Source organism: Gobio gobio (assembly GCF_949357685.1).
Source record: "Gobio gobio genome assembly, chromosome: 14".
NCBI classification, from domain to species: domain Eukaryota; kingdom Metazoa; phylum Chordata; class Actinopteri; order Cypriniformes; family Gobionidae; genus Gobio; species Gobio gobio.
The window spans coordinates 45047463-45069873 of NC_137107.1; the positions used below are offsets into that span (position 1 = coordinate 45047463).

Sequence of the window (22411 nt, forward strand, 5' to 3'; positions counted from 1 at the left end):
CATGAGAGTCTTTGTTAAGACAAAGCGGTACCTCCTGAAAATTCGGGTCAACACCTTAAGAGGCACTTTCAGATCCCACCAGCTGGTTTGCTATGGGCTAGACAGCATTGCAGACATCCAAAGACATGTGTCAGCCAAAAAACTACAAGAGTTCTTCCCAGACATTCCACTCAGTGACCTGGCAAGGCCAAGGGAGATCCACCTCCTTGTAAGTCACAAGGAAGGCCAGTTGGCTCCGCAGAAAATCCGCACTGTGGGGGACCTTGTGCTGTGGGACGGACCAATGGGAAAGACGGTTGCTGGCACCCATCCTGAGCTCTTTGAGGCGGTAACTGTATCAGCCCACACATCGAGAACGCATTTCGCAAGGTCTATGAGAACTGCTGCTGTGAAGTATGAAGAACACACCTGCGTTGTCCCCATTCATCGTCAACAAAGCCAGCAACCTCAAGGTTTTAGTTGTGTAACTACTACATCCAGCTTCCTCGAGTGGTGGAAATGGGATAGTATCGGTGCTGGCTGCATCCCGAAATGTGGGGGTTGTCGCTGTGGACACTGCCAGCCAGGCGGCAAAGAAATGACCCTCGCTGAAGAGAGGGAGCTGGAGGTGGTAAAGAATGGGCTCACATATGTAGCTGCTGATGAGCACAGTGAGAGGCCTCACTGGCACGCAAAGTACCCCTGGGTAGAAGACCCAGCCACATTACCAAGTAACAGGAGTGCAGTTGAGGCAACATTCTTCAGGACTGAGAGGCAGCTGACCAGGGAGCCGGAGTGGAAGGCTGCCTATGCTGCTCAAGTTCACGAGATGGTCGAGCGCCGGGCCGCAATGAAGTTGTCTAAAGACGCCCTTCAGACATGGACTGGCCCAGTGTGGTACATTAGCCACCTCATTGCACCCAACCCACACTCCATCACAACTCCGGTGAGACTGGTCTGGAACAGTAGTCAGAAGTGCAGAGGGGTGAGTCTGAATGACCTCCTGTTAAAGGGCCCCGACGTCCTAAATTCTATTCGTGCCGTGCTTCTCAGGTTCCGGAGGGGAGGTTTTGCGGCTTTGGGAGACATAAGAAAGATGTACAATTCAGTGTGGCTTGAAGATCGGGAGGTGCATTTGCATAGGTTTCTGTGGCGTGACTCTGAAGAGGAGGAGATGGGCGAATATGCAGTCACAAGAGTGAACATTGGTGACAAGCCAGCAGGTTGTATCGCTCAACTCGCCATGAGGGAGACAGCAAATCTCCCCCAGTTTAGCCATCTTGAGGAGGAGCGTCGAGTGCTAGAGGAGGACAGCTATGTCGACGATATCTTGACCTCTCATAACAACTTGGACCAGCTCAAAGTCATCACAGAAAATGTGGAGCAGATCCTGGGAGCAGGAGGGTTCAAGTTGAAGCCGTGGGTCTTTTCTGGTGAAAGTAGGAGAGAGTTTGTTGGAAAACAGGAGCAGAAGGCTACTCTAAGGACTGTAATCCTGCCAAATCAGCTCAAGGAGGAGGACAATAAAGCTCTTGGCCTCGGCTATACCCTGGAGGATGACAAGCTTCATGTTATGGTTGGGATAAACTTCTCAAAAAGGAAGAGGAAAATGAGACTTGGCCAAGACCTTCAATTGGTAGAGGTGAGAGCTCAGACGCCAGACCCACTGACACGACGAGAGTTGCTTAGCCAAGTTTCGGGGCTGTATGACCCAGTTGGTCTGACGACACCTGTAAAGCAGAAAGGAGCCATTTTGGTTCGGAGAGCATTTCAAGAGGCCAAATCCAAATGTAGCACCGTCAGAGACACTTGGGACCTTGCACTATCAGAAAAGCTCAGAGAAGATGCCATTAGGTTTTTTGAAGAATACGCTGAGCTGAGCAAAGTCAAGTTCCCTAGAGCCCTGACACCAGTGAGCGTGCCAGCTGAGCCTGATGCAATTACCTTTTCTGATGGCAGCGATCATGCTTATGGTGCCGTCCTGTATCTACGGTGGGACTGTGACCAAGGTCCGACAGTGAGGCTGGTGGAGTCCAAAGCTAAGCTGGCTCCCCTAGACCACAAGGGGGAAGCAGTCAAGGCAGAACTATGTGGAGCAGTATTCGCCGCCCGGTTAAAGAGGTACTTTGAACAACATGGCCGAATTCACGTAAAGCAGTGGTACCACTTTGTTGATAGCCAAACAGTACTTTGTTCAATTCAACGTGAGAGCTATGGCTTCCAGACCTTTTTTGCCAACAGGATTGGAGAAATTCAAAGCAGCACACAACTTCAGGATTGGTGGTGGATTCCTGGACCTCAGAACATCGCTGACATCATTACTCGTGGGGCTGGCCCAAAAGAGTTGGCTGAAAATTCACCATGGCAGCAAGGACCAAAGTTCTTGAGTCTACCAGCTGAGGAGTGGCCGATTAAGTCTGCAAAGGATGTATCAGCAACTGCCAGAGAGAGTGTTGGAAGGATGCAGAAGAAATCATTTGCTGCGGCGCTCACAAGAGCTCAGGTGAAGAAGGAGCCACTGGAGCATCGAAGGCCACCTGCTGGCGCTGTTGTCCGAAACCTGGTGGATGAAGGACGGTTCAGCAATCTGACTCACCTGGTTAAGACGATCGCTTGGGTCTGGAGGGCAGCAAAAAACTTTGCAGCTAAAAATAAGATCCTGGGAGCTCCAAAGTGGGAGGCAGTTTCATCAACCGGGGTTATCACCACGACAGAGCGTCAAGATGCTTTAAGAGATCTTTTTCTTGCCACACAAGAGGGGGTGACTTTTCCAGCAACCACAATAGACCGGCTGGTAGTCTTCAAAGAGGAAGAAACTGGGTTACTGGTTTGTGGTGGGCGAGTCCAAGCCTTTAATGAAGACAGAGTTGGTGTCCCCCTCTTACCTTGCAGCGCCTGGGTCTCAACATTACTGGTTCAGGAAGCTCACAGAAAGGGTCACGAGGGTGTGGCTGCGACTCTGTTGAAAGTGAGAAAGAGAGCATGGATCATCAAGGGACGAATAATTGCTCGAAAAGTCGTTGAGAATTGTGTGGTCTGCAAGAAAGCCAGAGTGAGGAGATGTCAGCAAGTGATGGGTGATCTGCCTCAAGAAAGAACCAGTCCAGCATCTCCATTTGAGTTTACAGCAGTTGACCTGTTTGGACCCTATCAGGTCAAAGATGACGTTAGGAAAAGAGTCAAAATGAAAGTCTGGGGAGTCGTATTTTGCTGCATGGTCAGCAGAGCAATCCACACGGAGCTCGTCAACACAATGTCAACTGAAAGCTTCCTGATGGCTTATCAGAGGTTCACAGCAATTAGAGGCCACCCTAAGAAGATATGGTCTGATCCAGGGACTAATTTTGTTGGTGCCAAGTCCGTCCTAAAGGAGTTGTATCAGTTCCTGGGCAGCCTGGATAGGTCTGCTGTGGAGGATACTTCAGCTCAAAATGGAACTGACTGGCACTGGGAAATTCTGCCAGCTGATTCACCTCATCGGAATGGCTCTGCTGAAGCAGCTGTTCGGATTGTGAAAAAGGCATTCCAGAGTCTGGGAAGAGAGTCAGGGCTCTGTTTCAGCGAGCTTCAGACGACGCTTCAGCTCGCCGCTAATCTGGCAAATGAGCGGCCCATTGATGCCAGGGTGCAGAGCCTTGAAGATACAGTGCAGTACATCACGCCCAATACACTCCTGCTGGGACGAGCATCATCAAGTGGTGATTGGAAAACATTTGACTTCACAAGCTATCCCTATAAGAGACTCCAGGAAATGCAGCATCAGGTAAATAAATTCTGGAGATCCTGGAGCCAACTTGCTGGTCCTAATCTTTTTGTGAGGAGCAAGTGGCACACTGTACAGAGGAATGTCGCAATTGGAGATATTGTTTGGCTCTGCGATCAGAATGCATTGAGGGGCCACTTTAAGCTTGGAAGAGTCATCAGTGTCAACCCTGACTCCAGAAACATTGTACGGGATGTGAGTATTAGAGTTGTGGCAAGCTCCTGTATTCCGGAGGTGAGGCCTGTGAAATCAGCATCCAAGTATCCTGCATCTAAGCATCGCGTCTCCAACATTCGGAGTGACCTTCAGTCCACAATTCTTCACCGGGACGTCCGACGTTTGGTGGTCCTACTGCCAATGGAGGAGCAGGCAGAGAGCCCAGGAGGGAATCTCTGAGTACTAGGTCACTGTGTGCGATCTTTCCAGCGGTCTCCGTGGGAAGATCGAGTGGGAGGTGTTGAGCTGAGCTGTAGACCACACCCTTTCTGCCTGGGTGCTTTGGTGGGTGTGGCTCCCAGCTGCAGACAGCTAGTTAGTCACCAGGTGGGAAGGATCTGGTGATTAGGGGAATTTGAGTCACTCACAGGATCGTAAGCAGACTGGGAAGATGTGTAGAGAAACTGGGCCTGGAAATGATACTGCAGGACTAAAGCTTGTTTGAACAAGGAAGGAGTCGGTGAGCATTCGTTTGTGCAGTGTGATGGATTTTAACATTTAAGAGAATCATATAATTATACTCAGGGTAAAATGTGTGTATTAAAGAAAAATCATGTGCTTGAATTGTAAGCTAAAAAAGTTGTACATTTAACATCATGAAGTGTTTAAAAGTATAGTTAAAAGTAATGTATTGTAAAGATTTGAAAAGAGGAAAAGTTGAAAGTGCGGGATTGTGTGTTTATAGGAGGTTAAAGCTTATAGAGTTTAAGGTTAAAATCATTCGAGTAGTGCTTTAAATTGTCTTCAATGTGTCTTAAATTTATTTGGGTGCTAAAGATATGGGGTTTCTTTTTTACTTATTGTCAAGACTAATTTCTAGTGTTTAAAGTTAAGTATTTGATCCTGTGTTATGATGCTTTATTATGGGTATTTGGGTTTATTGTATTTTGACCCACTTGTGTTTGTGTTTAAGGTTTTTTACCTGCTTTTGACCACGACAACTTTCAAATAAAAGAAAGAAAAGAAAGATTTGATTCCTGGTCATTGAGTAAAATCCAGTCCAAACCTTCAGAGGCAAGCATACCCTTTCAAGTGGGGGAAACTGCAGGGTTGAACCTCACAAGAGTGAGGGCACTTGACAATTGTTGTTGTTAATAATAATCCTTATAATTTTGCAAAATGATTAAATTTATGTTTTTTGTTGTTGATTTTGATAAAAATAATAATAATAATAATAGTAATAATAATAAGTGTAATGGTTAAAGCAGAAATAAAACAATGTCAGATAACCAATATGCAGAATTTGAAATATTTTATAATAATAATAATTATTATTATTATTTCCAGAATTATTTTATTATTTTTATATATGTATGTGTATGTATTCTTTCTTCTTCTTATTATTATTATTAATAATAATAATAATAATAATAATCACAATAGTATAAATAATAATAAATGTGTTTTGCAGTCTAATGGTTAAAGCATAAAAGCATTGGTGTTGTTGTCATTATTATTAATAATAATACATTAATTATGAATAATATAATAAATAATTATTATTAATAACAATTTTCTGAATTGTTTGAACTATTTCTGTATGTATTGTTACTAATAATTATAATTTTGCAAAATTGTTTTAATTCTTTTGTTTGTTTGTTGTTGTTGATGATGATAATAGTAATAATAATAATAAGTGTAATGGTTAAAACATAAATAAAACAATGTCAGAGATAACAATAAGCAGAATTTGAAATATTTTATAATAATAATTATTATTATTTCCAGATTTATTTAATTATTTTTATATATGTATGTGTATGTATTATTATTAATAATAATAATCACAATAATATTAATAATATTGATAATAATAAATGCGTTTTGTAGTCTAATGGTTAAAGCATAAAAGCATTGTTGTTGTTATTATTATTAATAATAATAATTTGCTGAATTGTTTTAATGAGTTCTGAATGTATGTATTGTTACTAATAATTATAATTTTGCAAAATTGTTTAAATTTTTGTTGTTGATGATAATAGTAATAATAATACGTGTAATGGTTAAAGCAGAAATAAAACAATGTCAGAGATAACAATATGCAGAATTTGAAATATTGTTTAATAATAATTATTATATTAGTATTTTATTATTTTTATGTTTATCCTTATCATTTCTGTTGTTGATTAATAATAATAACCACAATAATATTCATAATAATAATGAATGTGTTTTGTATTGTTGCCATCTAATGGTTAAATTATAAAAGCATAATTAAAACTATATTAAATTCTGTATATTGTTGTCAGATATTTAAAAATAACTGGTATCGGTTATAGAGAGGCAATATTGGTCGACCTCTCGTAATCTTTGCTCCGAACCAGGGTTGATCTCTCCCACTCATCTATTTATAACTTTTGCTCTGCGTAAATTACTGGAATCAGGCAGGAGAAAATTACAGGTTCCGTCTGATATTCCTGATGTTGTGGGCTGTGGAAACGGAGGACAGAATGTGTAGTATTTCCTCGGTGAAGCGTGGCATAATGAGCTGCTCCGCTCACGTGTTTGCTCTCTCTCTGTTGTTCTGAGCTTTAATCTGATGCAGACTCAGCGCTGGGCGTCAGGATTAGTTCGGCTCGCTCTGGAGTTCTCCGAGATCTCCAACATCTGTGTGACATTAGTCAAGATAACCGTGCCCTTATCAGCAGCAGCCAAAGTTGAAGTTTGTTTAGTGCTGGTTTTGTTGTTGTTTTACAGCAGTAGTTCAGCTGTTGCTGAGTTGAGTAGTGTTCATGTGGGTGGTCGTATCATATGTTTAGTCTCAGTAAATGGTCTTGCTGTGAAGTTATTTTACTCTGCAGCTGATGTGTGAACTGCACAGTTACCATAAATAAAAGTGTTTTTTTATCCTCTGTAACTACACTGTTCAGTTTCATAACTGACCAACTATGAAACTATTGGCTAGTTTCATAACTAGCCAAAACACCAGAAAGTGCTTTATTTGATAAGTGCGATCACAAGACACACTATGATTTTGTTTTGGTTTGCTGGAGCTCTGAGCACTTGGATAGATAAAATGCAAGAAGATGCATAACAAGTTGAGTCACAAAGCCTCGTCTGAGCCTTCGACATTGTGTAAAAAAATATCCTAGTTAAAGACAAATACTTAAAAGCTGTTTCCTCTCTGTGTTTTCTGCAGGATCCATCAGTGACACAAGTAACGCGGACTGCCCCACCTGGCCTGGAGGAGTATAACCCTTTCACAGACTCAAAGCCGGTGAGAGACCCAGTACACAGACAAACTGACACTAATGCCGAGTTCACACTGCACGAGTTTAGGCCTGATTTTCACTCACTGACAGGTTTTGCGAAATCGCAGACAAATAACTGAAATCATAGACAAATCGGTGCTCGTTCACGCAGTGTGAATTATCAAAGATGCGATCTGAGAGAAGCGCAGACGAGTCGCCGATGCCCATGAGATATTTGGCATGCAAATAGGGCTGGGTAGAAAATATATCGATTTCTCGATCTATTCTCATTGTCACCAATCGATATCGATTCTTAAACCCCAAGAATCGATTAGTCATATTGTTTTCAGTTGATGAATGAACAGAAGATTGTAGCGCGTCTCCCATCCAATAAATCGCAATAATATTAAGAATGGAGATGAGGGAGAGTATCGGAGCCTAATTGAGGACTTTGTTAGGTGGTGTAGTTCCACCTAAAGCTTCAACGAAATGGTGGTCGACTTCCGGAGGCATAGGCCCCACCTGCAGTCTGTGTCCATTGAAGGTGCCTGTGTGGAGGTTGTTCAGACCTACAAATATCTAGGTCTGCAGTTGGACGACAAACTGGACTGGTCCAAGAACACTGATGCCCTCTACAGGAAGGGACAGAGTCGACTCTATTTCCTTAGAAGGCTGGGGTCCTTAAATATCTGTAAAAAACTGCATCAGATGTTTTACCAGACGGTCATCGCTAGCGTCCTCTTCTATGCTGTGGTATGCCGGGGGGGCAGCATTAAAGGGATAGTTCACCCAAAAACAAAAATGTGATGTTTTTCTGCTTAACCCCAGGGCATCCAAGATGTAGGTGTCTTTGTTTCTTCAGTAGAACACAAATGAAGATTTTTATAATGCATGTCAATGGGGTCTAATTCTATAAGATTAAAAAAAACATGCACAGACAACTTCAAATTAAACCCTGCGGCTCGTGACGACACATTGATGTCTTAAGACATGAAACGATCGGTTTCTGCGAGAAAACGAACAGTATTTATGCTATTATTTCACCTCATATCAGACTAATGTCATCAGCTCTCCAGACCGCCATAACTTCTTGCGAGTAAGGTCAAAATACCCGTGAGATCATAGACATATACATAGATGCCTCATTAGTGCCTGCGTGGATCGGTCGAATGAGGCATCTATGTATATATTTCTATGATCTCACAGGTATTTTGACCTTACAGGAATTTATGGCGGTCTGGAGACCTGATGACATTCGTCCATCACCCACTGCATAGTACCATCTCTAAGCAGAAGAGCACCTTCAGCAACAGGATTCTGTCCCTGTCCTGTTCTACAGACAGACTGAGGACATCTTTTGTTCCTCAGGCGAAACGACTTTTTAAATCATCCTTGTGAGCAGGGCATAATATCGTTTTGGGCTGCTTGTCTTGTTTATGTTTGTTTTACTGTTTTATTTGTTACTACTGGAAACCTGAATTTCCCTAGTGGATGAATAAAGCATCCATTCCATTCCATCCATCCATCCATCCATCCATCCATCCATCCATACGAAACAAAGTCGTCCATTTTATTACGAAATTCAAAAACATTAATGCCGTTTTGGTGCTGTGGCGTGAGATCGCTCTGGCGCAGCTCAGCTCTAGAGAAGATGAACGGATCATCTCCACTTTAATACCAGATACAGCGCGAAATAAACATGAATGAACATCTGAAAGTTGTGTTAAAGTACAATTTTGGCCACGATTTGGTCGTCTGGGACAAATTTAGCAAATCCTAAAAGATTCCTCTGATCCTAGGCTAAAATCTGAAGTCTTTGATAGTTAGTTTGACATGTTCACCGACAGCCGATTAATGACAGTTGCGATCAAATTTGACCTCAGACGAAATTCTGGCAGTGTCAGAAGATTTGGCGCACAGTCCTGCAGTGTGACTTCTCCTACAACGACCGTCAAATTATCTTAGTTTTTCAAGGCAAACTATGACCAAAATGAGAGTTCTATGTAGTCACCATTTCAGTCCTGTATGTAGCTCACTGTCACCGAACGCACCATCGATTGATGATATAAAACTCTGGAAAGTTTTTTTTGCGTGTGTCCGTTTTTAGCACGCCTTGACTATCGTACAGTCTGACATTAATGGCAACTTATATCTTACAGTGTGACATGACTTACAGCAGGGATCATGTTCGTACAGTCTGACAAGGAACAATCATAAAGGACTATAATAGATCGCACAGTGTGCACCCGGCTTTACAGAAATCTGTATCATGTCTTATGTAATCTCTCAATCAGCGTTTCAATCGCAGAAAGACGTCCGTAAAACAGCTTGTAAACAATGTGTCTTGTAACGTCACATTTACCTCAGAAAAACCATATCCATAAAAATTAACTCAGAGGGGAGAATTTTCATGAATATATGCACCACATTACATATTCATTATAATTTTTAATGTTCTTCAATATTTAATGCATGTTTGAATTAATCTGGCAAGTTTTTATGACAGCCACCATTTAAATGTTTATATTTCAAAAAACAAATTGGGAGTTGAAATATGATTATGTGATTGTAAAGTTAAAGGGATAGTTCACCCAAAAGTCTGGAAAAGTACAGGTCTGGAACAACTTGAGGGTGAGTAAATGATGACATAATTTTCATTTTTGGGTCAACCATCCCTTTAATATTATAACTTTATTATTTAAAAAAAAAAAACATAAATGAGTGTAATTTAAGTTTGTATACAATTTTACCTTTAATATTATAGTAATGTAGTACCGACTGACTCCCATAGTTAAAGCATTAGTTAATTTTTAGTTTCCTTTGAGAAACTTTGCAAGATATTGTACCTAATATATATATCCAAAATTATGGATATTGAATCGAATCGGAATTGAATCGAATTGCAAGCTTGTGAATCGAAATTGAAGTAGAAATTGAATTGTGAAATTTGTGTCAATACCCAGCCCTAGTGCGAAATGTGTTCTGACTGAAAATGACATCGGCGATGACCTACAGCCAATGAGAGAGCAAGATACAGGGCAAACGGGAAGTTCGGGCAGGACCACAATATCAGTATTTTAATAGATATATTTACAATTCTACCAAACAGAAACATCGCACAAACATTTGCTTAACCAGCCTCAACAGCAGCACGGTGCAAAATTATTTTCCTCCAACTCTCTTTGCAGAACACAATCCTTGCTCCCCACATCTCCCCAACCATTTCCTCCTCCATAATCTTTTTTTCTTTTTATCCTTTTCAGCGCACAGACAATTTGGATCGCAAGCTTCTTGCAGGCTATCATTTTTAATAACAAATACAGTCTTGCTTGAGAACTCCAGTCTGACGGACGCGTGATCTTGCGTTATTTCCTTGTCACTTTGCGCATGTGTAATTGTACAGCAGCAGAGCAGCAACTGAATGCTACCCCTGATAGTCGAGCAGTGTGAAAAGAACAGTGATCTGACGAGTTTGATAATCTCGCAGTGTGAACAATGCTGTGAATGTTGTCTTCTGATGTGCAACTTATTGTGTACAAAATTAACAGGTGTGCAAGTTTTCGAAGGACAGAACAGGTCGAAAATACCATCTGCCAACACACTCTGGCTGGCCATCTGTGTTTAGAAGTGCTTTTTATTTTTTTACATACTGAACAATATACTACTGTTTTTTTTAAATAGTGTGTGAAAGTCTGCTTTCAAACAGTATAATGCTACCATGTTGGCACCCATTCACTTATTCATCTCAGAAATAAATGCACACTGTAACAAAAGGATTGGAGTACATTTAACAAGAATCAATAAACTCCTAAATACTGCTTATTAAAAGTTAATAAGGTAGTGGTTAAGTTTAGGTATTGGTAGGATTAATGTTAACATATTAACATATTTTTTCCCTCTTTTTGAAAGTTGTGAAATCACTATTGTGGAGTTTTTCTTTTGCTATTTGAGCAAATGGGCGCACAAAAAAATGAGAAACCCGGAAATGCGAAAAGGATCTATAGTGTAATAATATTGGCGAAACAGATTTGGCAAACATTGCGTTGAGTTTGCGCTCTGGAGAACGTGAGATGTTCATTGTACAGCGTGTTTGGCAGCGCTGAGAAATGTAGCCAATCATAGGCATGCTTATTGATTTCTCGAACGCAATGGCCAATCAGAGGTGTTTAAGTTAGAAGAATCCACTCACCGCTCAAAACAGGAGTTTTTATTCAGTGCTGAGTTCTGCTCACTCTCATGAATTCTCTCATTAACAAAGACACGTGTAAGTAAGAGATTCATTATTCAGTGTAGACAACTTTACTGATTTTGATGAAACGCTGTGAGATTGCGAACTGAGAATGGTGACAGCTTAATGATTGTAAAGTGAGTGCTCTTTCGGGCTTTTAAGGCTATAGCTATATAATCCATTTATAAAAGTATTGTTTTTCATGTTTTGGAAGTGATGTCTACATGAATATTAATGCATGATTCACTCTCGAATGAGAGGCTGCTCACTGCAGAGCAAATGGGTGGATTGTACATGTAGCTCCTCCCCACTAGAACTCCAGAGAGGAGAGGCGAATGTAATTTGTGGCTAATGGGTGGAGCTAGAATATCCAACCACACCCTAACCCTACCCACAACTCTATCCCTCCACCCCACTGGAGCTCCAGAGAGGAGGAGCTGAATGTCATTTGACTCTGCAGTGAGTACCACTTGCTCGAAATTGCAATTGACAGTGATAACTAGCACGGGACAAAAATATGGCATATCAAAATAGATAAGCGTTGTAAATGCAGAATCATAGATCAAAAAATATTTGTAGCATATATATATATATATATATATATATATATATATGTATATATATATGTATATATGCGTCGTCTTTATGCGTCGTCAGCATGAGATCGGCCTTTACAGAGACCGCCGATCAAACTTCCCAAAGCGATTATCGGCCGATAGCGATCTGTAGCAGATCATTTGGAGCACCCCTATGTATAAGTGCTAATAAACAGCCAATATCCTAGTAATATCCATGTTAATAAGCAATTAGTGAGAATTGGACCCTAAACTAAAGCTAAAATACTATTTCATTTTGTGTGCAATAAAACAGAGAATCAAAACAGAGAATATGCTTGTTTTTTTTTTATCATGCTGGTAATTGAAGGTCAAGTCGAGTACATTGCATTGTGGGATATAGTGTTCCATGTGGTGTGCTTGGTTTTATACTGCACATTTGCCAAATGTAGTTGGTCACCCAAATGTTACATACAGTGTGCTGTATACATATTTGCATATTTCAAGTAGTATATTTTTTCTGAACGTAACCAGAAACTGAAAGAGAGCGATACAGACAAAAAACAAACAAACATACATACAGACAGTACCAACAAAACATCATTCACAGCGTGGTATAACTAGTGATGCTGTACCAGCGTAGGGCTCGCTGCCCAGAACAGCCCACACTCACAGCACAAACCCCTCAGTCGACTGAAGGTATTTATATTACATTTTCCTTCCCTTTCCTTAATTGTGCACATAAATTGCTTCATTTCTGAATGATCCAGAACGTTCAAAACAGCGGCAAACACATTCCGTCAGTCTGGATTTATGAATGACAGGAAAGGTTATGTTGATATTGTGTGTGTTGTGATTGAGATGAAATCATGTGGTGTTTTGTAGGACGTTTTGTCTCACATTTTTATTTTGTGGCATTACAGGTCCCGCCGGGCTCCGCCCCTAAATCAGTCCCGCCCACAACCAACACACAGCCGGCCATCATGAAACCCACTGAAGAACCGCCAGCTTACACTCAACCTCAGCAGACACAGGTACATGCACCTCATTTCATACACTTAAAATGGAAGTAAAGAACCCAAGTGGGTTTCAAAGTAGAAATTTTAAGTTTGCATTCTTCAAGTCATCCGTTTAAGATGGTACTAATGTCCTCAGGGATAAACAGTGCTTTATAGAGAGTTGCGTCATGTTTCTTTCCTGATATTGCTACGTTTTGGTTAGGGCTGAACGATGGGGGTCGGGGGTCTGATTGCATGAAAAAAATAAATAAATAAATAAATATTTCCCCTGGTTTGCACTACTTGTTTTCGGCTTTTGTAATATTTCACTGTAAAATTAAAAGTTGAGCATTTAATAATAATAATAATATAATACAAATAATATAATAAAGTTGAAAAACATACAAACCTGTACAATTGCAATACTAATATTTATGTAATTTTTAAACTTTTATTTTGGCAAAAAAATCCACAGGGAGCACCTAAAAGCTTCTCTTTTGCTGACAGCAGACAGTTTTTATTATGCATAAGTTGTGTTCCTAAGGCCGCATGTCCACCAAAGCGTTTTTAGCCGGTTAAAAACGGCAGGCGCTCTGCTGACAACGCCTTGCTGTGAACGCTTTAGAGCGTTTTGGAAGCGCAGCAGTTTTTTCAGTTGAGACTCTTTGCTCGTTATGATACAGAATATACGCGGAAGTCTTACTAGTCTCATTTCACAGATAGTTTGTTTCTGTATTGATTCTATATAAAAAAATGCTGATGCAATATAAAGTATTTGCTCTGGCTCTTGTTTTAAATTATTTGTGCTTGTTATTGTCATCTGTTGACGTTGTACAAGCAGAATGTGGCAGTTGGTCTGTGTGGTATTTGTCCCGCCCCTCCTCAACTGTGATTGGACGGCTGGGTAAAAACTGACAGTGATGAGCGCTGCGTTTTACCCAAAGTTGAACATTTTTCAACTCTCGCGACCAGTAAAAAACCGCCAACATTTCTAGTGTGAGTGACTGTGTTACACGCCACAGCCGAAATACACCCGCAAATGGCGTTTGTTAATGTCAAGTCCTGATTATTATCCCTTAAATGTCACCCTAGTCTTGTTTGAACTTGTTTGTTCGTCTTTGGCTGAAACTTCACGTTATTATTTCCCAGACGTAGTTTTGGTATTGAGGTCAAAGTCCACTAGCCTTGCGTTCGTAGTTTTGAAGTGTTTCCCTCTATTGCAGCGACTTTCTTCTGGCATGTTCTGCAGACAGGGTGACCATCTTCGATTAAGTTTCCCTCGGGACTTTTGTAAAAGCCAAAATATGACCACACCTCAGATTTGGTCCTTTTAAAAGGCTGAAAATCTCCCGGTGCTGTCACTGCCTTCTGCCATTTCTTCTCATTCAAAAAACAGCGTTGGGCTGCACCAGACTGACGCTGACTAGACAAGATTTACAGCGAGTTTTCAAAATCGTGATAATCACGCGCGGTTTTAATGATAATTCAATTTTAAACGATATTACTAACCGTCAGTACATTTTACAGTGGTTTATCGTGAAACCGATAATCGTTCCATCCCTAGTGGACACAGGGCCCTAAATGCACATTATAAGTGCTACAAACTCAGAACAAATGCAGAGAGCCGAACCGCTCTGAAACACTGAAAACACTGGCGGATCATGAGCTGCTCGCGTGTAAAAGAATACAGTGCCACACTTCACTCTGAAACATGCAGTCTTTGTGATTTGATAATCTCACAAAGCCATTTTGCGGTTTCATTTAATCATGCAGCCCTTGTTGTGGTGGCTATATCATGGAAAGCTGCCATTGTAAGTGTAGTACTTTAAATGTGTTTCCTATTCGGCAAGAGGGTACTCTGCATCGAAAATCCTTCTTGATATCACAGAAATGTTCACCCAAATGCTCAGAAGGACAACAGAAGCTTCCAGCAGGCAAGAGCTCGGAGCCGGTCGGCTCACGAGTGCAGTTATGCTGTATAATTCAGCATGCCTGAGGAAGATGGGATGCCACGCTCTAGACATATGGACACTTTGGGTGTGCATCAGATGACTCACTAGCTCCGGCTCTGTGTGGTGACGTCAGGTGCTCTGAGTTAGGACACAACAAGGTGATCCGGGGCGAATTAGAACCTGCTGTTATTGGGCTCACTGTCTGTCGCTGTAGTCTTCAGTGTGCAGGACGCAGAGAAGAGGAGTTCAGCCTCAGGGTGACAACAGAAGGCTTGTAAAAGAACTTGTTGCCCACCGGCTTGATTAAGCCGTGTGTGTCACATGATGCTGCCTTCAGGGAAAGCTGGGGATTTCTGAGCCCTTAAAATGACCCAGAAACAAGGACAGTATGCGTCAACAGATTGGCTTAGAGTGATTCTTAAAATTATAATCTGGGACGCTGCTGTAAATGAGTCAAGGCCCATGTGTGGTTGGTATTTTTGGTTAAAACTTGCCTGACTGTCTGTCATTTCAGCAAAGACTTTACATGCCGAAGGTTTAGGGATTTTGAAAATTGTTAATAAAAAAAGAACATAAAAAAAACTCTACTGTGTCTATTTGCTAAACAGTATAGTGTGCAAACAATAAACTCTCAAATACCATGCAATATGTACACTACAACCAGTTCTGTTTATGGAAGTAGAAGCTTGAAATGTTCAGTCAGGCTACATATTATAACCAGCCAAAAATCGTGTAGATCTCACCAGCTGTGTCATTTCCTACCTGCAATGTCTTATTCGACTCTAAAGTAGTCATTAAGGTGAGTGGCCGATCAAAACATTTAGACTTGGATTCGGTGATGCTTGGTGTTTTTATGTTGTGACTGGTGGTTTTATTTGGTAATACTGTTTCTGATGATAATATTAAATATGATGTTCTATTGTGTTGCTGTACTGACAAGATATGCATTAAATACCTGTGTTAATATTACATTACTTTATTTTATATTAATATTTCATATTTTTTAATGATTAAAGGAAATAAAGCGATGGCATGAAGCTTTTAAGTATTTCACAATTAATTAAACATTGCATTTTCAAGTAATAGGCTATTCTAATATTTTTATTAATTGAGCAACAAATCCTCATGTTAGAATGATTTCTGAAGGATCTTGTGACACTGAAGACTCGAGTAATGGTTCCTTTGATCACAGGAAACTTTACATTGTAATACTTAATTGTAATAATATTTCATAATATTACTGTTTATATCAAATAAATGCAGCTTTGGTGAACATAGGAGACTTTCAAAAACATAAAAAAATCGTACCAAACCCAAACTTTTGAACGGCAATGTAGCAAGACCCACTTTGTTTGAGGTCAGAAGATGTTCTGCCGTACTCGGTTATGATATGGGTTGGCATATTCAAATTTACAGTGTGTACCGACTAGGGCTGTAACGATTTGACCAAAAATAAAAAATCTCGATTAATTGAACATTTTACATTTTACCTTAATTGAACATTTGATTATTTTGCTTTGCTGTCATAGTTCACTGATAAGGTTTGTACTGTAAATATTTTCTACTATTAAAGGTGGGATATTTTTTTCTAAGTGCATTTCTTTGTGATTTTAAAATACTTGAAGGAAACGGTTCACTTTCAGCAGTTATCGTCTATGGGGCAGATTTCTGTTTGTTGAACATCAGATACAGATAAATTAGCACATAGGCCTACATTACATTTATTTGAACGCATTAATGAGAGAGTGATTGCGTGTGTGAATTAGTAATACCGTCTCTATTAATTATGAAGCTGTGGTTTGTACTTACTTCAAAGGTATTATATAACAATATAACAGTTGAGTTTCTAAGCTACTTTAGTGATAAATCACAGGGCAGCGTTGACAATGAGTTTCTGCGCTCCTCTCTGCGCGCAATCTTCAAAATGTGCGGACTACTGTCTGTGAGTGTTCGTGTGTCACAATATATCAGGCATTAGTTCAACATAATACACATCTGATGGACTAAAATCGCTTTAATGTTCAAACTGGCAGGCCTTAAAACACATACAAATGACAAAGCTTTGTGAGGAAGCAAGTGAAAGTGATCTGGCGCGCATTGTCAGAGGCACTCTGTCTCACAGAAAACAGCTCCTGAGCCTTGAACGGAAAAATTTTCCATAACGTTGTTCTTGAATAGTGCATAATCGCTTTAATGTTCAAACTGGCAAGCCTTTAAACTCATTTAATTGACAAACTTCATGAGGACGCAAGTGAAAAGTGATCTGGCTTTGGGGCTTGCGCGTGCTGTCTCTGTGTGTATCAGCGCATATAAGAACGGCGATTAACTTGCCTGTATAAACTGTGTAAAACATGCCATTACCATAGTAATTCTGAGCATCTATAAACACAGATAACTGCTCCTGCATCTTTCCGTGTGCTTGCAAACTGCACTTGATGTGACTGACGGGGCGGAGTCACGTGAAAACCTAAATAACCGACATGGGAAAATTACGTCGGTTAGAGGTTCTAAATTTCGGTTTCGATTGGTTTTCGGTTAATCGTCCAGCCCTAGTACCGACTCATTAGATAAGATATACCGTGAATAAAAAAAGAGAAGACTTGCATTGTCAGTGTCTGATGTGTTTGATAATGGTTCTGACAGCTGTGTCCTGTAAACATTTTGAGAAAATGCCTTTGGAATCAGATGTGTGTTGCGATGTTAACTGTCCTGAAGTTATGTTCTGCTGCGCCTATGAGCAGTGTTTGTGTTTTTGTGTTTCTAACGCCTTTGTCTTTGTGCATGTAGGATCAGGCACGAGCCCAGGCGGAGTTATTGAGGAGACAGGAGGAGCTGGAGAGAAAAGCAGCTGAGCTGGACCGCAGGGAGCGAGAGATGCAGACTCTCAACGCATCAGGAGGTGAGTTATTAGCCTCGCGTCAAGCCTGGTCCAAGCTGTACAGCTTATTCTGCTTCGAAACCACTCAGACAGGAAGTTACTGACATGTAAAGCAACCTACCACACACTATGCAGTCAAACAAAAAATTATTCAGACGCCAGATATAATTTTTTACTAGTGGGTGCACGACACTATAATTCATTTATGTAAGTGAGGATAGCAAAATAAAGTAAACTGTGACATATTATACCCAAACTACCCTCAACTACCAGTCAAATTGATAAACATTTGGGACCAACATTATTCAGACACTTTGGCCCTTTCCCAAATGGCACACTTCATGTGCACTTTCGGTCTTGTGGACTTACAATGGCCTCTGCGTCCGCGTGTCCGTCAAGTCCACGAGACCGTAGGGTGTCCCATTTGTCATTTTAGGTCTCAGAAGGGTGCCCCCTTTGAGGTCGATATGCGCCCTCGATGCGCACTTCTGCCGAGCCCGCACTGGTGCGAGCTACGCAGCGGACTTCTTCCCGGCAGTCAAAGCGGCGTTACGTCGTGAAAGTGCGGACTCAGAGGAAGACCGTGAGGGCTTAGGGTGCCATTTGGGACAGGGCCTTTGACCTGACCATGTTTTGCTTCAGTGTTTTTTACACCACAGACTGAACAAAATGAAGCATTGCTTGGTCATTGGTTGACCTAAATTGGTATTATCTAATTGTAGAGATGCTCCAATGTATCGGCCGCTGATATTTTTATCAACTTACAACCATCTGCATATCGGCTATATCCTGAAAAAGGCCGATATTACAAACTGATGGTTTATTAATGAACTGCGTGAAGGCACTGAGCTGTATAATGTCTGCTGCATAATCCACGATTATAATGTAATATTCCTGCTGCGCTGCTGTCTGCGTTTTAATATTAATCAAACAACAAAAGACCAACAAACAAAAAAATAATTCGCTCACTACTCTCGACTAAACTTTCATAAGTATTAATTTCCGCGATACAGACAACGCAGACAGAATCCAGTCATATAAAAAGGAAGGTACGGAATTTGTTTTGATGAATAAATAAAACGTTGGTCAGTAACGTTACACTTAATCAAATCGTGATATATACTAGTGTCTGTGGATATTAAGCCACAAAAAGACTGTTTAATTATGAATCCTGCATGTGTCTGTGTGAATGAATGACACAGATGTGCGGTTTCATTTTCCTCTCACTCACTCACACACACACACACACACACACACTGAAACTTGCAGTGTTTTTCAGCCTCTGCCACCTCAATATGAGAACATGAATGCATCTCCAGTCACTTCATGAGCATTTTACCGTTTCATTTGACAAAATCTATCGTCATATCATAAACGCACACACACAGGAACTCGAAGCACACGGAAACCCCTCAAAATTAAAGTTCAGTTTATGTAATTGTGACAGGATTAATGTTGTACAGTAGAATTAGCTGTGTCTCAATGTAATAATAATACATGCATATGCACAGTGTTATTTAACAAATATCGGTATCGGAATCGGCCAATAATTGTTTGTTAAAATCTGTATCGGCCCCAAAAAATCCTATCGGTGCATCCCTATCTAACTGTGTACTTAAATTGAACAGCTGTCAGCTGATTGGTTGATTGTAATCCATTACATGCCTTTCTATGAGTTTTCTGACATTATCAAGATGAATTTGTTCTGACACAGTTAAACTGTGATAATGTGAGAAAATGTTGAAGCTGTCTGAATAAATTTAGGTTTGACTGTGTGTTATATATTAATGTGTGTGTGTATAGTTTTAAATTTAGTATTGACTTTGTAATGAAACTGTGTAGTTGTCATCTCTTGTACATGCATTATCATTAGCATATGTAGACTACCGTTCAAAAGTCTGAAGTGAGTAAGATTTTGTCTTCATTTGATCAAAAGTGACAGTAAAGACGCTTTATAATGTTACAGAAGATTTTCTTTTCTAAAACATGCTGTTCTTTTGAACTTTCTATTCATCAAAGAATCCTGCAAATAAATCCACAAAAATATGAAGCTGCACAAATACTTTCAACATTGATAATTGTTTCTTTAATGCATTATAAAGGTATGCATAATGTACATTATAATGCATTGTTTTTTTCATAAATAATTGTAACCAAAGTAAAAATGCATTATTATATTAGCAGATTCCTTGTTGCATCTGAAATTGGTTATTTTGTTTGTTTTGTATCTTTAGGTTTGGTCTTAAAACTGGCAGTGTGAATGCTAAGCTAACCAGGACTAAATGTATCGTTTTCTTTTTTGGTCCGGAACGAAAGAACCAAGAGAACCGAACTACAAGTGTGAACACACCCTTAGATTGCGGCTTATTCTGACCAAAATTGCATAGAAGTCAGCAGATCAGCAGATGAATAAGTTACATTACTATTCTGTTGCAATTGAACCCCAGATAACCACCTTTTGTCATCATGTTGCATCATCCACCTCTTTCTTTCCTTTTTTAAATGCTTTTTCCTGTTTGCTTCCTGTTTCCAAGGGAGGAAAAACAACTGGCCGCCTCTTCCAGAGAAGTTTCCGGTGGGTCCGTGTTTCTATCATGACATAACGGTGGATATACCTGTGGAGTTCCAGAAAACCGTCAAGATCATGTACTATCTCTGGATGTGTGAGTATCTCTCGACCAATCCCATAATGCCAGCAGTCCAAAAGCCGCCTGAAACAAAACATACTGCCCACAAAGGCCAGACAACAGAATCCATTTACATATCCAGTGGGAGTCTTAGAGGGGTCATGAACTGAGAAATCAAATTTTCCTTGAGCTTTTGACATGTAAGAGGTCATTATACCATAAGAATATCCTGTTTCAGAACTGAAAACTTCCTTATTAGTCCAAAAACAGCTTTTACTGTAAACAAGCCCAGAGAATGACTCATTGTGGAAGGTGCCTGTCATAGATGGGTGAAAGACCGCCTCTGCAGAAGAAAATCAACCCCTACCTCATCATCACAACTTTGGCCCCGCCCACTGGCGTGTTAGTGAGATGACGAGGAGAGACGAACGGAATAAAAATAACATTACCTTCCAAAGGATCCTAATGCTAGGGATGTGCTTATTTATTTTCAACAATGTGAATGTTTCAGTTGAGCATTATTTATTTGTATTCGGTACATTTCACTGTGGATTCTTTGGTATATCAGTTGCAATTTCGGCGTAGGGTTTGCAAACAGACTTTTACGATATCTCGGCAGTAATGCCGCAACATGTAAGTAACCGTGTGAATTCTAATGTCTGATCTGTAATTCATGTACAGTCAGATGTTCTTTGTCTATGTGTCAGTAAATCAAACCAGTGACTAAACGCTCAACTTCACAGTGTTTCTCTCAGTAATATATAGAAAGCGATCAAAGAACGCTCCCTTTGGAGCTGTCAATCAAACAGCGCGAGTTTATCAGTGACTGAGTTCTGGATTCTTGCCAAAACTCCTGTAATAATCGACGAATCTCTTATTTACATTGTGTTTGCACTGTTAGCTATGATGAAAGCATTCGTTAGTGTGCAGAAATCTATGACAAGATCACTGCATTCATGCGCTCAACATGTCTGTGATCGGCTACAGTGCTCATCACTGCAACCTTTCATGCCACGATCTGAATATGATGCTAAAATCAACACTTTTCACGATTAGTTAACCTTGAGAGCTGTAATAGTAAAAAGTGCTAAAGGTTATCAAGAGTGTTCCACATGTAATACTGAGCTATTTCATATGCAAAGATGTCAGCCAATCACAGCAGAGGCCGTTTACACTGAAGTTTCACAGCAGCCAATCACAGAAGAGGGCGTTTACACTGAAGTCTCACAGCAGCCAATCACAGAAGAGGGCGTTTACACTGAAGTCTCACAGCAGCCAATCACAGAAGAGGGCGTTTACACTGAAGTTTCACAGCAGCCAATCACAGAAGAGGGCGTTTACACGGAAGTCTCACAGCAGCCAATCACAGAAGAGGGCGTTTACACTGAAGTTTCACAGCAGCCAATCACAGAAGAGGGCGTTTACACAGAAGTCTCACAGCAGCCAATCACAGCAGAGGGCGTTTACACGGAAGTCTCACAGCAGCCAATCACAGCAGAGGCCGTTTACACTGAAGTCTCACAGCAGCCAATCACAGCAGAGGCCGTTTACACTGAAGTCTCACAGCAGCCAATCACAGAAGAGGGCGTTTACACTGAAGTCTCACAGCAGCCAATCACAGAAGAGGGCGTTTACACGGAAGTCTCACAGCAGCCAATCACAGCAGAGGGCGTTTACACTGAAGTCTCACAGCAGCCAATCACAGCAGTGGGCTTTCACAGCAGACACGCCCCTTCAAACAGAGTGTTCAAATCAGAGGCTAAAATCAGGGTAGGAAAAATGCCTATTATTTCTAAATTATGACCATTTTTGATGTAAAAATCATACTAGCAGTATAAGTGGACCCCAGTAAACATTATAAAACAGTGCAGTTCAAGACCCCTTTGAAAAAGTGCTACAAAAGTGTCGAATAAGATGATTTTAACTGGCTGCTAATACAAAGGGTGTGCATTAGTGATTGTGCTCTGTTTTGTCCGTGTCTGTTAGGGAAGGTTGTAGGTATATGTAATAAAAATACTTTTGGGA

At 40.5% G+C, this 22411-nt stretch overlaps 1 protein-coding gene across 1 annotated transcript in view; it reads left to right on the plus strand.

Annotated features, from left to right (window-relative positions):
* The window catches only part of scamp1 (secretory carrier membrane protein 1), a 49896-nt gene that overhangs the window by 22503 nt on the left and 4982 nt on the right, over positions 1-22411 (plus strand). The window contains exons 2-5 of the mRNA XM_079835017.1: positions 7098-7175; positions 12855-12965; positions 17669-17780; positions 20294-20422. Of these exons, the coding sequence (XP_079691143.1) occupies positions 7098-7175; positions 12855-12965; positions 17669-17780; positions 20294-20422 (430 nt within the window). The remainder of the gene's footprint in view (positions 1-7097; positions 7176-12854; positions 12966-17668; positions 17781-20293; positions 20423-22411) is intronic.